We start from the raw sequence: 16,813 nt of genomic DNA, 5'->3' as shown, positions 1-16,813 counted from the left end.
TAAAAAGTGAGCCAAGCTGGAAAATCCACGGCACGAAGTACCTCGATCAGCCATTTGTTTTGTACGAACTTCTGCAGCACGTGCTCGGCTTCCTTCTTCCTCATCTTCTTGCCCTTAAGCTGATCAACCAGGTTCAAAATATTTGTGGAAGATGCAAAGCCAGTTTCTGAGTCAATAATCAGTTCCAACTGGAAGAAATAGATACCACATTCATCTATTAAACTGGCAAAAACAACTTTCAAGCAATAATACCAACCCTGGCAGGGGTGCAGTGAAACTATTCATATCACAGGCAGAACTGCAGGACTCTTCAGGAAAATAACTTAATAATATGCATCCAAAGCCATAAACAGTTTTGACCCAAGTCTCTCCTGTAACATCATCCCAAATGAATGATGCCCCCCAAATCAAGAAGGGTCACTTCACCTCCCTGAAGATGGGGAAGCTGAGGAATGAATGAATACGGAACTGGGGCAGCACCCCCCCCCACTCCGAGGCGGGCCATCAGGGCTGGTCTGAGTGGCAGGCTGGAGTCGGTCGGGAAGGGCAGGAGAGCAGGGTGGGCCAGCGAGAGCACGCTCGGGAGCTGCAGACGCACTGTGGACCCAGGGCCGGGAGAGGCTGGCCGGCCAACTGCCCTAACACTTCTGCCCACAGCAGGGCACAGCCGCTGGGAAGACAGGCTTCCTGCACACACAGGCGTGTCTGGAATCTTAGAGCCCAGTTCTCAACCCTGGCTGATCGTCCCCAGAGGAGGCTTAGAAAGGAATGATTCTAGGACTCGGTCGGTCCTCAGAGACTTGGACTCGACAGACCTGAGGCCAGAATGCCTGCGTTGTTTTTACCTCCCCAGTTATTATGGTGCATCCAGAGCTGAGAACCACTGTCTTGACCAGGTGCTCAGCCAGGTGAGTGACAACGTGGCTGAGTGAACAGCTCCAAAGCCAGGCAGGCAGAGCAGCGCTTCACAAATGTGCCTGTGCAAACGGATCGGGGGCACCTTCTTAGAATGCAGGGTCAGATTCAGCAATCTGGGTGGGGACTGGGATTCGGCCTTTCTAGCAAGCTCCCGGGCGATGCTGCCACAGTACCAGGCAGTGACACCTGCTCAACTGCATCACACACCCAGGAGGCCCACTGTTGCTCAACCAGCTGGGGTCAAACCCGGACCAGCCTTTCTTTTCTAGGCAGCCGTGGCGACATCCCCAGCAATCACCTGGCAGCTATGAATTCTGGGCAAGGCGCTCGGTGACATCCCCCTGCAAAGGGCTTTCTCGGGCAGCAGTGGTGACCCTCTAAGATTGCAGTTTCCATTTCCAGTGAAAGATAGGAATTCCTATAAGAAGCCCAGCTGCTGGGCAGTGGGAATTACTGTACTTACAGCCTTTCTAAACAGATCCAGCTCATTCTCTGCAAAATCTGAGGCCATTTTAGAAACTGACGTTGTTGCAAGATTCACCTAAAAAATAAGTCAGTGTGAGGGTCAGTCTGTGCCCTTCACTTGTCATTAATTCACTTGTTGGCGCTCTCTCCCTCCCTGCCTCCCTCCCTGCCTTGCCAGTCACAGAGCACCTGTGTCCCGGCACTGTGGGCCACAGGGATAAATTTGTAACCGGTCTTATGTTACAGGCTTAAACCTGTAGCTCAGTCGATATGTCTAATTTTCAGAGATTTTAGAATTCCCAAGATTGTGCGATATCTTCCAAACTCAGATAAATTCAGGAAACTTGTCTGCATGCTAACGGAGCTTCAAATGCAAAAGGCACTGGGAAGTCTGGCAGTAAATAAATCTGATTTACCGATTTGACCCAGCATTTCCATGTTATTTGACTCTATAACCCTTTCTTCCACGGACAACGTTTGGGAAACCCTGGGCTAGAGCCCCTTTCTGTGTGGGCCCGGTGGGTAGGAGCCTGATCTCCTTTGACGGCCTAAGGTGGTTCCCGAGCCAAGGATGGGGATTTGTATTTCACCTCCTCTCCTAGCTGGGAGGGAAAACCTGAAAACAACCGGAGGCCCCAAATATGTCTCAGTCCTTAGCGGCCACGCACGTTGTTTCTTTTCCCAGCTTCTATGTCTTGTTCTAAATGAAAAGGCATCTTATCCCTTTCTCCCTCCAAGCCCTTGGTGAGGCGGGTGCACCTGCATTCGCCCCAGTAAGGAGGGCACGGGGCTGTCTCCACTGCAGTCCCTCACACATCCACCAGGGGGCTCTGTCTGCACTCACCAGCGCGTAAATGGGTCTCCCGTCATCTTCCGTGACGCCTTTCTTTATCTCAATGTACAAAGACTCCAAGACACTGTTAATGTTGTTGATGAAGTCCTCCAACTTCTCTACGGTAGCATTGCCTGGAAATAAACAGGCAAAAGCAAAAAAGGGGGAGGGTGCTCCATCAAAAAAGGTGCAGCTTGTTTCAATCCCGCCATCATCCTGAACACGGGACAGCAAAGCCAGAAATGGGCGGAGGCCCTGGCCCTTGTTGGGTGAGCGCCAACGCCTGTGGCTTCTTTCTTCCTGGAGCAAAGAGACAGCGCTGTGAAGCAGAAACGCCTGGGAAATGGTATCTGAGCCTGCTGAGGTCTTCCTGTCTTGGCTGGCAGCCCTCGGCCTCCTCCCCTGCCGCCCGGTCACTGTCCCCACTCAGCACCTCAGTGCAGTGGGCATCGCAGCCTGACTCCTCCGTAGAGCCTCTGCCCCTGCCTGTCCTCATGCACGCGTCAGGTCCACCTCTATCCTTCCCTTTATTCGACATCCAAACACACATCGAACACTGACACACCTGTGCTGGCCCGGGGCTGCGACAGTGAAGAATAACGACCACAGGGTAAGAACAGCAGCTCACACGGAGCACCCACCCCGGGGAAGGCCTGGATCTGAGCGCTTTTCACGCAGTAATGAACCCATCCTACCTGCAGAGGGGGGCTCACTCACCCGGCGTTACACCGCCAGGCACAGCAAGCAGCGGGGAGCCCTGACAGCACGGCCACAGCCCCTGACCTGTGTGCCAGCTGCCTCGTGCTGCCCCTAGTGACGCACAAGGCAGCAGCACCCTCTCCGGGGCCATCAGCTTGTCAGAGGAGGGGGTACGGACAGAGCCCAGGGAGCACCGCAGGGGGCTGGGGTGGATGGACAGCAGACTGGCAGGGGAAGGAAGGACGGCTGGGAGGGCTGCGGCGGCAGCAGCAGGAAGCGGGAGCAGATGGCCCAGGGCCCCACGGGCTGGGGGGCGTGCGCCCTTCCTCCTGTGGGACATGGGAGCCTCTCAGAGCTGGAAGCACAGGAGAGACATGGTCAGCCTTGGGTCCTGGAATCACCCTGTTGTACTGTGAGAGTCCGCCTGCTGATGCAGGGGACACGGGTTCATGCCCCGGTCCGGGAGGATCCCACATGCCGCGGAGCGGCTGGGCCCGTGAGCCACGGCCGCTGAGCCTGCACGTCCGGAGCCTGTGCTCCGCAACGGGAGAGGCCACAGCAGTGAGAGGCCTGCGTACCGCAGAAAAAAAATTAATAATATTAATAAAACCAACAAAACAATATGCAGGAAAAAGGCCAGGAAGGTTACCCACCAAACTGATGAACAAGGCCATTGCTAGGAAGTGAACTAAAATGAGGGGGTCATCCCAGGGCACTTGAACTTTATCTGTTTGGCTTCTTAGAAAGGTAATTGTAAGCTCCTTGTATAGCTAAATATTATGAAAGTTTAAAAAAATAAAAGATCACACTGGTGGCAGTGGAGGTCGCAGCCACGTAAAGTCGGCAGCTGTGACACAGGCACGGCTTCTGCTGAGGAGGCCCAGAAAGGCTAGTGACAAAGACCGGGACAGAAATGCTAACACGCGAGTCACAGGCAGGATCTAAGCTTCCTTTACAAGTAAAGTCGCTTAAGTTAAAGAAAAGAAAAAAAAGCAATTTAGGGAATTCCCTTGCAGTCCAATGGTCAGGACTCCGAGCTTTCATTGCCGTGGCCCGGGTTCAGTCCCTGGTCAGGGAATTAAGATCCCTCAAGCCACGGGGCATGACCAAAAAAACAAAAAACGACGACGAAGAATGCAATTTAAAGAAAAAATTTGTATTAATAAACAGATGGTACTCGAACGTGGCAAAAATCCTAACGGTAGCGTGATGATGAAATTTGGCCACAGCTGCTGAAACACTGTGATCAGAGGAGTGAAACACGGTCACATTTCCTGCCTCCGTGCCCTGCTCACGCGCCCTCCTCCTCACTCCCATCGACCAGTTACGAAAGCCAACTCGCAGGGCACTTTCTTCCACGCGATGTTCTCTGCTGCCCCGGCACGCAGCGCTCCCGTGCTTTCCTCCGCTCCCACTCCACGCAAAGCATCTCGCCCCGGTGTGCAGGGCCAGCTACCACGGACGGGCCACGCGCCCGGCTTGCTGGAGACCCTTCGGCCCCCGCCAAGCACCCTACTCGAGCCTGGGAAACTGGGGCGCGGGGCCCCCAGGCACCAGGAACCGCCTCCTGCCCACCGACAGGGCCTCTGCCTCGGGAGCCAGCCCGTCCGTCCCAGGTGACGCAGTGGCAAGTCCCACCTCCCTCTGAAAGCGACAATTCACATTTTCCACTGAAAAGGCCTCTCCTGGGTGCCGTTCAGAAGAACGTAGTCTGTGGGCAGATCAAAAGCATTCTGCTACCTCGGACTTTCCTCGTCAGCACGGAGATGAGCTAATAGCCGCCCTGCGCTTTCCCCTCTCCCACCACCTCCAGTTTGCTGTCCAGCCTCACTTTTCAGAAACATGAATGTTCTCAGTTTAAGAAAAAAAAAAGCCCTTCCTACCACTGACCTTGCAGCAGCCGGCCGCCTGCTCAGGGGCTCCCGTGGGCTCCAGCGCACAGCGGCCCTGTCGAGGGCTCAGCCACAGCCCTCTCCTGGGCGGACCTGCCCGTGCTGCCCACAGATGCCCTGCGCTGCACCATTACCTGGGAATAAGCTGCTCTCCTGTTCAGCCACACCCACCCTAACTGGACTGCCTGGGGCCACAGAGGCAGCAGCAGGGCCGGCCCAGTCCCGCCCCGCCCCTCTGTGGGCCCCCAGGCCAGTCTCTCCCTTTCTCTCATCCCTGAAGGCCACCGGCCACCTCACATCCAACCTCACACGCATGAGAACACTTCCCTGCAACCCTCGCTCCACCGCGCCCGCTCCAACCAGCCAGGCTCCTGACCGTCTGGTGCCCCAGACACGTCCCTTCCTGTGCAGGCCTGCCCTGACCACAAAGGATCAGGGTCCCGCGCTCTGTCTGTCCTCCCACGGTCCTCAAGCACTTCCTTCCCCATCACACTTTGTTCCAGTTACCAAATCTGGCTGCCCCACTCCCTATAGACTCTACCAAAGAGTCTTTCTTTCCCCCATCTGTGTGATTCTGGTGGGAAAACAAACCCCATGTGCAGAAAACCAGAGGGCAGGAACCTGCAGGGGCCAGGTCCCAGGTCAGCCAACAGTGGGCCAGAAACCATGCTCAGCCTGTCAGACACCCTCTCAATCTGAGCAAGGGACAAAGGGATGGCGAGAGGTGGTTCCAGCCCCGTCGCTGCAGGGGGAGGGTGGCTTTGGCCGTGAGGTGCTGCTGTGCTTTCCTGTGCCTGGTGCCCAGGGGCTCCGGCCCATTCCCCAGTCTAGCCACCAGCCAGCGGTCAGTCCTGTGCGTTGCTTTCCCAACAGCCTCCCAACACGTTCCTTTTCAGGTTGGCCAGAATTGGGAACTCTTGCTTGCTACCAAGATCCCTGACGTGCCCGTTAAGTGCCAAGGTAACACCAGATCAGTGCTTCCCAAGATCAAGTCTTCAGACCAGCGAAGTTTCACTGCTCTGCCCCCTCTCCCTCCCCTCTTCCTGGAGCCCGTGGTGGAAAAGCTACAGTTGGTAAATCTGTAGGAACACAGTGGGCCTAAAGCTGTGTCCGAGGATCCATTTGGCCCCAATATCCTGTGAGTCCACGGTCATGATACCGCGCGTGAGATAAAGACCACATCACGTGATTTTGAGGCAACTATTTCCAGTCTTGGTTCTACCACTTCGAGGGACTTTAGAGAACTAACGAGTAACACTGCTCCTCCCTTCAGATCCCGAACCAATTGAGAAAAAAAGACAAGCTTCAGGTAAGTATCGAAATACCAAGTTTTTACAGGTAGAGCTGGATCAAAGGCTGAGTCCCTCCACACCAATGACCAGCAGTCAGCGACGTGGGATGACCAGCTATACGAGGTAAAGAACAAGGCCCTGGACCTACCCCAGCTGCCTCTCCTCAGAGAGCAAAGAGACACCCTAACCAGGACAATTAGCACCATGGCTGAACCAAGCAAGGGTCTGTAGATCTCTGGTGCCACCTGTGTTCTCTCTCCATGTAAGCAGGGTGTACCTGTGCCTTTCTTATGGGGTGTGGTGAGGCGGCTACTGCTGGGCTGAGAACAACAGGCCTGTAAACGTGGGGCTGTCATCACCTTAGCATGTGCTGGGCACTGCTCACTAGCTTGGCTCGTTGCATCACTGCAAGAACACTAACTCCATAAGGTGAGCGGTTATTATCACCTTTACGTACCAGAGGTTAAATAAGTCGCCCAGCGTTGGAAATGGAGCCCAGGCCAAGCTCCTGGGCAAGAAGCCACACAGCCTCTGTGGAGCACAGCAAGTGTCCTCTGGGAACCTTCCCTACCCCAGACCCTACACATCTACATTCCTCCAGAACTGGGCACTGTGCCTTCAGGGTCACAAAGAGGGACTCAGCCAATACAGAAAGACGGAAAGTGTCTGAGCAGTGCCTGGGAAAGACGCCAGAGGCGGTGCTGTCGCCCGAGGGCTGTGCTCCGAGGCCGCGTACAGGGGCTGTGCCTGGCCAACGTCCATCATTCCTCCAGCCCTGACTACTCGGCCAGGTCACAGGGGTCACACGCACTGCTGCGGGAGGAGCTAAACTAAAGGCCAAGGGCTCAGGAGAGGACAGAACAGCTCTTTCTTCAGCAGGAAATGCCCTTCTTCTGTTGGGGCAATTAGAAAATGGGACTCAGGGCAGTGGACTCACTGGGGTAGCGCTGAGCAAACGGGACACTCCTCTGAGGAGTGAGAGCTGGCTCAATTCATTTTGAGAGGTCGTTTTTTCTGGCCACCACTGTTACCTCCTCTTCTTTTAAAATAAATTTTAGTTTAACCAACAAACCTCTTCTTGGTAATCAGAGTCTCTGCTTCCCAGAAGCCTACTGGAACCCAGGGTTCACTGGGTTCACCGCATACTTGGGCAGCAGGAAGTCTGCTGCCCTAACTTCTGAGCAACAGAGAGTTTTGTTCCAAACCAGGCACCACAGAGAGAAAACTTTTAGGCAGAGGAAATACTATTTTAGGCAGAGGAAATAATAGCAAAAAATAAGACCCCAGGGGACCAAACCACTTATGGGCCAACTTGCCCCATGAGAGCTCTCTCATCCGATGGGGCCAGCCGGGTGGTCCTCCTGAGCACTGAGGACGGGGCAGCCCCGGCCCTGGACCAGACATGGGCACTAGGCCACATCAGGCCCGAGAGCAGACCCCTGGGCTGGGAGAGGCTGGCAGGCAGGCACACTGGGCCAGAGAGGTGTGTGAGGGGTGGCGTCCCAGCCTAGGGCTTTCACCTCAGCTGCCTGGGGAAGATGATCCCCTCGACACTCAGGTATGTGAGTGGAAAGACGGGCGCTGACAACGGCACTTCCACAGTGCGGTTAGTGGACAGTGCTGGGAAGAGCAGGGACAGCAGGAGAGCGGTCGTTTATGCGGCAGACAGACAGACAAGAGTTCTCTCCGTCCGTACGTCACGTCACTACGTGCTAAGGTTCTGCTCCCTCGGGCTCTCATCAGACCCTCACGAACGACCGCCAAGGGGAGCCAATATGTGGTATGGTCTGTTTTCCAAAAGAGGAAACCAAGGGTCAGAGAGCGTAAGGACTTATCCAAGACCACAGGGCCGGTAAGTGACAAAGTCCAGGCCAGAAAACAAACATCTGGCCTTCAGTCTGGCACAGTGACAAAAGGACCTGAGCATTCATTTAAAAAAAAAATTCTTACTCAGATATGCAATGAGGTCTGAGAATTATGTCAAAATGATATGGGGGTAAGTAATCAGAGCACAGATAAAACAAGATTAGTCATGAATTATCATTTTAACTGGGTGGTGATGTGTACATGAGGCTGCGTTGTATTATTCTCTCTACCTTTCTTTCTCCATAATAAAAGGTTAAAAAAATATCTCGATGCTCAACAACATAACTTGATGCCTTAACCCCCAGGGGTCTGAATCAAAAAAGAGAAAAATGGTAGCGTCTTGTGACAACGGAGATTAGCTCAGGGCTCTGACTGTAAGCTAGATCCCAATGACACTCCACCAGTTTTCAAATGCTGGTGTAGGCTGGAGCCCTGCCATAAAGAGATATGGTGACTGCAGAGGCCACTCCGCCCCCTGACCCACCGGATAAGCGGTTGTGGTTTCTCAGAAGCTGGACTGCAAACAACTCAAAGAAACAGAATGTGTCACACACATTCTTCTGAGACTGAATATACAAACGGACAATAAACGTTATAGAAACAGGGCTCTGATCCACAGTCTGCAGCAACCAGCCCAGGGAACCAACCCACCACCTAGAGTAACCAGCCCAGGAAGCCAGCCTGATACCTATAAGTTAGACCTGCAGGAGGTCAGACCACTATCTCTAGCAACCAGCTCAGGAAGCCAGCCATAACCTCTGTAATAATTGGCTCAAAATGACCAGGTCTTGGGCTTCCCTGGTGGTGCAGTGGTTAAGAATCCGCCTGCCAATGCAGGGGACACGGGTTCGAGCCCTGGTCCGGGAAGATCCCACATGCTGCGGAGCAACTAAGCCTGTGCGCCACAACTACTGAGCCCGAGTGCCACAACTACTGAAGCCCGCGCGCCTAGAGTCTGTGCTCCACAACAAGAGAAGTCACTGCAATGAGAAGCCCGCGCACTGCAATGAAGAGTAGCCCCCGCTTGCCGCAACTAGAGAAAGCCTGCATGTAGCAACGAAGACCCAAAGTGGCCAAAAATAAATAATAAAATAATCTCTTTTTAAAAAATGACCAGGTCTTGATTAATAACTGACAGCTTCCCTAATTTTTGTCCCTGCTTCCAACTTAGGACCAACCAGAGAAAGCCAGGTGTGCTCCCCCAATCACAGCCTGTCCTGCTTCTAGACTGCCCGCCTCCAGCTTCCCGGGCCGATGGCCTCCTATCAGGGCACAGCTGAAGCCTTCCCTTTGTTCCTCTATACAGCTTTCCCACTCCTCTGCCTGCCAGCAAGTCTCCGAAACACAAGTCCCCCTGTTAGAGCAAGCTCTGAATAAACAGCCCTTGCCTGTTCTCATCTGAGTGATCTTCACTTATGTCCACACTCCGTACACGTGGGACTTGGTTTAGCACCCTGTTCCCGGCAGGGGTGAGGAAGGTGGCTGAAAGGCACGAGCAGGCCTGTGGTGCCATCAGAGAGATGACTCCAGCCACTTTCGTCCGGCTCACTGCAGCCCTCCTCCGAGTCCCCAGCACCTTGCCCCTGGAGTGTGACACAGCCTCCTCCAGCCTCCCAGCGTCCACCCTAGCCCCCCAACCGTCCTCCACATGCAGCCAGGGTGAAGCCAGATACCCGCACCACCACCACCAACCTGGAAGCCACCAGTGGCTCCCGTGTGCCCCCTCGCTCTACTCTCGGTCACGCTGCCTTCCTGTCACTCACACCCCCACTCAGCACCTGCACTCGTGATCTTCCACGAGGATTTCTGAGAAAATCCCAGCATGAGAAATGCAGCCTATGGTCTACATAACAATTCCTATCACCCTACTTACCAACATCCTGGATCTTCTGAGGTGAGTTCCCGCCCCCACCCCCAGCCCCGGGACCTGAGAGTAGATGGTAGGGGGAGGGACATACAAGAAGGAAGGGGCAGCAAGGCGCACGTACTGGACGTGGAGCAGGAAGTACTCTGTGCCAGGTGCTTCCCCTAAGTTCCCTGTTTAACACTCATGACTTTTCCATGAGGTAGGTAAGATCTCCTCTATAACACAGAAAGCGGAGACTCAGAAAGTAAAGAAAACAAACAAACTTTCCCAAGTCCCTGATTTGAACCTGTGTCTTCAAGAAATGACTTCCCTATTCCTGCCAGTGGTGTGTGTGGTAATCCTGCTGAAGAATCCACTCCCAGCCCTCCACACACCCACACACCCTCCCTTGTGGTTGGGAGCCAGTACAAGACACTTCCTGGAGCAAATGAAGGCCACACTTCGGGAGAGCGTGGAGCACACAGAGGCCCTGTCTCAGCAAATCCGCACTGGCCTGGAAGGACTGCTGGGAACCATCTGGCCCCCTGGGTTCCTGTGCCGCACAGTCATCAAGGGCCGGCTGGAACTTGGACAGTGAGTCCTTCAAGAGCCAGAGATGTGAAAGCCACAAGAGTTTGTTTCCTCGTGGCTGCAGAGCTTCCAGAACCCAAAGACTCTGGTCTGAGCACATCACAACTGCCTGTTATGAAATTCTGTATGTTGAAAAATTCATCAAGTTGCATTTGAGATGTTACTTTTCATGCTAATTTTATGCCACTTTTCAGTTATGGTCACAAGCCTAATCCCCCTTGATTAACTGGAAAGGCAAGCAGGCTGACGGCGGTAAGCTTATTAACTGTTCATCAGGGCCAAAGGGGAGAAACGTACAATGAAATTATTAAAAGCAGGAGGAAAACGTACTTGGAGCCAGCGTCTAATCATCGCTGAGTCCTCCTTGGAAGGAGAAGGTGCGTATAAACGTGACTGCAGATCCAGGATGGAATACTAAACTGAAAGGTGGACGGCATCACTGCCTCACCACTAACACGTGCCACCCAGCGATGGGTCTGAGCCCTGAGGCCTGCAGACAACAGCGCAGAAGCGGTCATGTAAATCCGCAGGAGAAAAACAAAGCTAGGATGAGGGCAGATGAGAGGTTTGACAAAACCGGAAAATATCTGTCATCCATAATGTTCCTCTGACACTGTGTTCCCTAATCTGTTTTTGGTACGTGCACTTCAGTTCACGGGTGTTTTGCCTGAACGTCATATTACTTATTCTGCCCGCTGAAATAATGTTAAGTCTTAATTTTTTAATCTAAGATTTCAGATATTCTACCTAATTTGTCCTGAGGACAAACTGTATGTGACAACTAAATGTGACACATGACTCTGGGGTGGATCCTTTGCTAAAAAAGACAATATTGGGACAACTGGAGAAACCCCAATGGGGTCTGTGGACTAGATGATAGTGATGGATCAATGTTAATGTCATATTTTAATGGTTATCCTGCAGTTATTCAGGAGAATGTCTTTGCTAGAAGGAAACACACCCTAAAGAATGTAGGGGTGATGGACTTTCAAACTGGTAACCTACTCTCAAATGATTCAGGGGGGAAAAGGTTCTTTGTACTATTCTTACAACTCTCCTGTGAGTTTGGAACTATTTCAAAATAAAAAAATAAATTTAAAAAGCAACCCTAGGAGCTTCAAGCAAGGCAGGCCCTCAAAGAATCGGGCACTGACTCAGAAGGCGGCACTGGGCAGTGCTGGGGCCCAGAGCCATTGTGTGAGAAGGGGCTACACAGCACACCAGACTCCCAGGGGTTTCTGCTTCCTGCTTTGTAAGACGAGGAGGCTGGACCCAATGATCCCCTAAAACCCAACTTGTTCAACCAAACAGAACCAGAAAGACCAGCCCCAAAATAGTTTAACAAGGTGAATAACTTTGAGAGACTCGTTGCCATGAAACTGTGGGCTGTGGCAACTTTCTGCTTCTGCCCAGCAGAGCCACATGATCAATGACACACATTCCAACCCAGAGTCAGGTTCAGGTTCAGGGCCCCCTCAAGCCCTGAGCTGGGCAACACCATTCCCCAACATTATCATCAGGAATACCTACTTCCCAAGGGGACCTGGGCCTCCTTCGAAGGCTTCAAAATTCAGGCTTCCATGTTTGTTTTGTTTTTAGGAAATTGAACTAATAAAACTTCCCATAACTACTTGCCAACTCTCTTGGGAGTCAGACTTCAAGAAGGGGGCCTCTCCAGGTAAGCCCGGATACAGAAAGGATACTTTTCCTGAATGCTGCATCTATTTCCTTAGAGTCCCACAAAGATGACGCAGGGCCTTATGAGACCAAGAGAATGAGCTACATTTTGGAAACCTGTTTATCCCTCTACATGGATACTTACAGGCCACGGAGCACACAGCACACATTATATTCATGAAGCTCTGGGGTTTAGTGACGATCAAGGTTACAAAGCTACCAAGTAGCAAAGTAGGTTTAAATGCAGATTTTTTTTTAAACAGCTTTGTTGAGATGTAATTGACATACAATTTTTAAAGGGTACAATTTAGTAAGTTATGATACACATGTACACTTTTAAAAAATTTTTTCTTGATTTATTTTTTAATAAATTTATTTATTTATTTATTTTTGGCTGCATTGGGTCTTCATTGCAGTGCACAGGCTTCTCATTGCTATGGCTTCTCTTGTTGCAGAGCACGGGCTCTAGGTGCATGGACTTCAGTAGCTGTGGCGCACGGGCTTAGCTGCTCTGCAGCATGTGGCATCTTCCCGGACCAGGGCTCAAACCCGTGTCCCCTGCATTGGCAGGCAGATTCTCAACCACTGCGCCACCAGGGAAGTCCCAATACGTATACACTCTTGAAACCATCACCACAGTCAAAATAATAAGCATATCCATCACTCCCTAAAAGTCTCCTCATGTCTCTGTGTAATCCCTCTCTCCCACCCCTCACAACTCTCCACTATACCATCCCCAGGCAACCACTGAACTACTTTCTGTCACTACAGTCATATATGCATTGTCTAGAATTGTTTATATATGGGTTCATACAGTATATACTTTCCTTTGTTTGGCTTCTCCACTGGACATGACCATTTTGAGATTCATTCATATTGTAGCAGATAGCAATGGTTCATTCCTTTTTATTGCTAAGTAGTAGCCCATCAGATGGATAACACAACAGTCTATTTATCAGTTCGCCTGTTGATGGAACAAGTAGGTTTTTTTCAGTTTGGGGCCATTACAAGTAAACCTACTCTGAAGACTTACGTGCAAGCCTTTCTGTGGACATGTATCTTCATTTCTCTTGAGTCTAAAAACAAGTACATGAGAGAGAAACGGCTGTGTCAGGAAACTGCCACACTGTTTTTCAAAATGTTGATATCATTTCACACCCAACAGCAGATGAGAGCACCAGTTCTTCCACTGTCTTGCCAACACGTGACACACGCAGTCTGTGAAACTGTAGCCATTCTGATAGGTGTGTAGTAGTCTCTCATTGTGGTTTTAGTTTGCATTTCCCTAAGGTCTAATGACAGGCTGAGCAACTTTTCATGTGCTCATCTGCCATCCACATAACTTCTTTGGTGAAGTGTCTGTTCAAGTCTTTTGTCCCTTTTTTAATTGGGTTGTATGCTTTCTGATTGTCGAGTTTTTTGAGTCCTCTATATGTTCTGGATACAAATCCTTGATCAGATATGTGATTTTCAAATATTTTCTCCCAGTATTTAGCTTGTCTTTTCATTCTCTAAGTGGTGTATTTTAAAGAGCAGAATTTTAAAATTTTGAAGTGCAGTTATTGATTTGTTCTCTTATAGATCATATCCAAGAAATCTTTGCCTAATGCTAGGTCATAAAGGTTTCTTCCTGTATTTTCTTCTAGAAGTGTGACAGTTTTAGGTTTTACGTTTAGGTATATGATTCATCTTGAGTTAACTTTTGTATATGGTGCAAAGTATGGCTCGGGTTAATTTTTTTTTTTTTTTTTTTGCAGTACGCGGGCCTCTCACTGTTGCGGCCTCTCCCTCTGCGGAGCACGGGCTCCAGACACGCAGGCTCAGCGGCCATGGCTCACGGGCCCAGCCGCTCCGTGGCATGTGGGATCTTCCCGGACCAGGGCACGAACCCATGTCCCCTGCTTCGGCAGGCGGACTCTCAACCACTGCGCCACCAGGGAAGCCCCCTCGGGTTCATTTTTTTGGAATATGGATATCCAATTATTTAAGCATCATTTTTTTAAAATAAATTTATTTACTTATTTATTTTTGGCCGCATTGGGCCTTTGTTGCTGCATGCGGGCTTTCTCTAGTTACGGTGAGCTGGGGCCACTCTTCGTTGTGGTGCGCGGGCTTCTCATTGCGGTGGCTTCTCTTGTTGCGGAGCACAGGCTCCAGACGCGCAGGCTCAGTAGTTGTGGCTCACGGGCCTAGTTGCTCTGCGGCATGTGGGACCTTCCCGGACCAGGGCTCGAACCCGTATCCCCTGCATGGGCAGGCAGATTCTCAACCACTGCGCCACCAGGGAAGCCCTAAGCATCATTTTTTTTTTTTTTTTTTTGCGGTATGTGGGCCTCTCACTGTTGTGGCCTCTCCCGTTGCGGAGCACAGGCTCCGGACGCGCAGGCCCAGCGGCCATGGCTCACGGGCCCAGCCGCTCCGCGGCATATGGGATCCTCCCAGACCGGGGCACGAACCCGTATCCCCTGCATCAGCAGGCGGACTCTTAACCACTTGCGCCACCAGGGAGGCCCAAAGTTTTAAACATTTTTTTTTTTTTTTTTTTTTTTGCCGTACGCGGGCCTCTCACTGTTGTGGCCTCTCCCATTGCGGAGCACAGGCTCCGGATGCACAGGCTCTGCGGCCACGGCTCACGAGCCTAGCCGCTCCGCGGCATGTGGGATCTTCCCGGACTGGGGCACGAACCCGTGTCCCCTGCATCGCCAGGCGGACTCTCAACCACTGCGCCACCAGGGAAGCCCTCCTAAGCATCATTTTTTGAAAAGACTATCTTCACTGAGTTGGCTTCACATGTCCGTCAACAATCAGCTGTCCATCTACGTGTGGGTCTACTCCTGGACTCTCTATTCTATTCCACTGACCTGTATATCTTTCTTTATGCCAATACTACACTGCCTTGATATGGCAGCTATATAATAAGTCTTAAAATCAGGTAATCTTAATTAACCTAATTAATCAGAGTTAATCGTCCAAGTTTGATTCCCTCTTCAAAATAGTTTTGGCTCTTCTCGGTTCTTTGCATTTCCATGTGAATTTTGGAATCAGCTTGTCAATTTCTACAAAAAAACCCTGCTGGGATTTTGATAGGGACAGAGTAAAGGGACAAAGTAGGTACAGTAAGTCCCCTACATACAAACCTTCAAGTTGCAAACTTCCAAAGATGCGAACGTGCCCAGAGAAAGGACAAAGAGAGACAAGAGGAAGAAGAAGTAAGTGAAGAATTGAAGAGATTCACAACACAGGAAATGACAAGGGCGTTTTCTTTATTTGAGGAGGAGGCACTGTTAGTTTTTGAGGCACAGGACCCAAACGTAGCACGGCACACGAAGGTGCAGCAGCCATTCAGCGCGCAATCCAGTGCTACCGTGTCATCTATGACAAGAAAAAAGGACCTACTACCCAGACATCACCGGATCGGTTTTTCAGGAGGGTAGATAGAACTGAACCCAGCAAGGAACCAGAACCTGTGCCATCAACATCAGGCTTCAGTGAAATTGAAGCTTGCCCTCCATCTCCTATTGCTGATGATCCTTCAGCTCTACCATCTCCCACCTCCTCTCCCTCCTCCAGTCAGTAACTCTTCTTGCCTGTTCACTCAACGCCAGCCCCTGTATGGCAGGTGTTGTACTGTACTGTTGTACTTTTCAAGGTATTATACTGTAAGATTATAAATGTTTTCTTTATTTTTTGTTTGTTTTTTATGTATTATTTTTGTGAAAAGTATTACAAACCTATTACAGTACAGTACTATATAGCCGATTGTGTTAGTTGGGTACCTAGGCTAACTTTGCTGGACTTACGAACAAATTGGACTTAAGAACATGCTCTTGGAATGGAACTCGTTTGTATGTAGGGGACTTACTGTAATTAAATAGTTAATCCCGCTAGGGGATTGTAAGTAAAGAAAAAAGTATTGGCGACCTCTGTAAGTTAATGATGACTCAAGAAAGCAGACTTGGGGGCTTCCCTGGTGGCGCAGTGGTTGAGAGTCCACCTGCCGATGCAGGGGACACGGGTTCGTGCCCCAGTCTGGGAAGATCCCACATGCCACGGAGCGGCTGGGCCCGTGAGCCATGGCTGCTGAGCCTGCACGTCCGGAGCCTGTGTTTCGCAACGGGAGAGGCCACAACAATGAGAGGCCCACATAACGCAAAAAAAAAAAAAAAAAAAAAAAAAAAAAGAAAGCAGACTTCCTTAGCAAGAAAACCATGCAACAGAAGTATGAGACACACCCCAAAACAATAAAACAATGGTGGCATGAGACCCACATCCTACCCATATCCTGACTCAGTAAGTTAATGATTCCTAGGGCACACTCCTCTGCATGTACTAAAAACAAAAATATAAGGAAAAGGTGACACTATATCAAAACCTGAGATGATTTAGCATTTTTAGCATATGTCACCGCCTTTTTGCTCATTTCCATAGTGCCACGACAGTCCTGGCTTGACCAAGTAGGGACAAGAAAACTCCCCTGGCCAACCTGTAGGAGGAGCTGATGATGGAAGCCTGCCGTCTACTCTAGAATGAGGAAGAGGGAGGCCTTTACCCCCTCCCCACTTTTCCTTTGATTATAAAACTGTGGCCCACTAAGTTCTCGGCACATGGCACCCTCTTGCCCGTCTGCTACTTGTAACCTCACAAGCGTCCTATTCTAATAAATCACTTCTTATCTATCACTTTGCCTCTCACTGAATTCTTTCTGCACTGAGACATAAAGAACCGGAGCTCCTCG

General features: G+C 50.8%; 1 protein-coding gene across 3 annotated transcripts in view; it reads right to left on the bottom strand.

Annotated features, from left to right (window-relative positions):
- NSMCE1 (NSE1 homolog, SMC5-SMC6 complex component) overlaps positions 1 to 16,813 on the bottom strand; it is a 36,239-nt gene that overhangs the window by 6,229 nt on the left and 13,197 nt on the right. For all 3 annotated transcript variants that reach the window (XM_060078460.1, XM_060078461.1, XM_060078459.1), the window contains 3 exons: positions 2,228 to 2,349; positions 1,382 to 1,459; positions 42 to 188 (listed from right to left, as the gene is read on the bottom strand). In XM_060078460.1, coding sequence (XP_059934443.1) covers positions 42 to 188; positions 1,382 to 1,459; positions 2,228 to 2,349 — 347 coding nt within the window. The remainder of the gene's footprint in view (positions 1 to 41; positions 189 to 1,381; positions 1,460 to 2,227; positions 2,350 to 16,813) is intronic.

The sequence above is a fragment of the Mesoplodon densirostris genome, chromosome 16, assembly GCF_025265405.1.
Source record: "Mesoplodon densirostris isolate mMesDen1 chromosome 16, mMesDen1 primary haplotype, whole genome shotgun sequence".
Taxonomy (NCBI): Eukaryota; Metazoa; Chordata; class Mammalia; order Artiodactyla; family Ziphiidae; genus Mesoplodon; species Mesoplodon densirostris.
The sequence above is the reverse complement of the archived record's forward strand: the minus strand, read 5'-3'. Positions and strand labels throughout refer to the sequence as shown.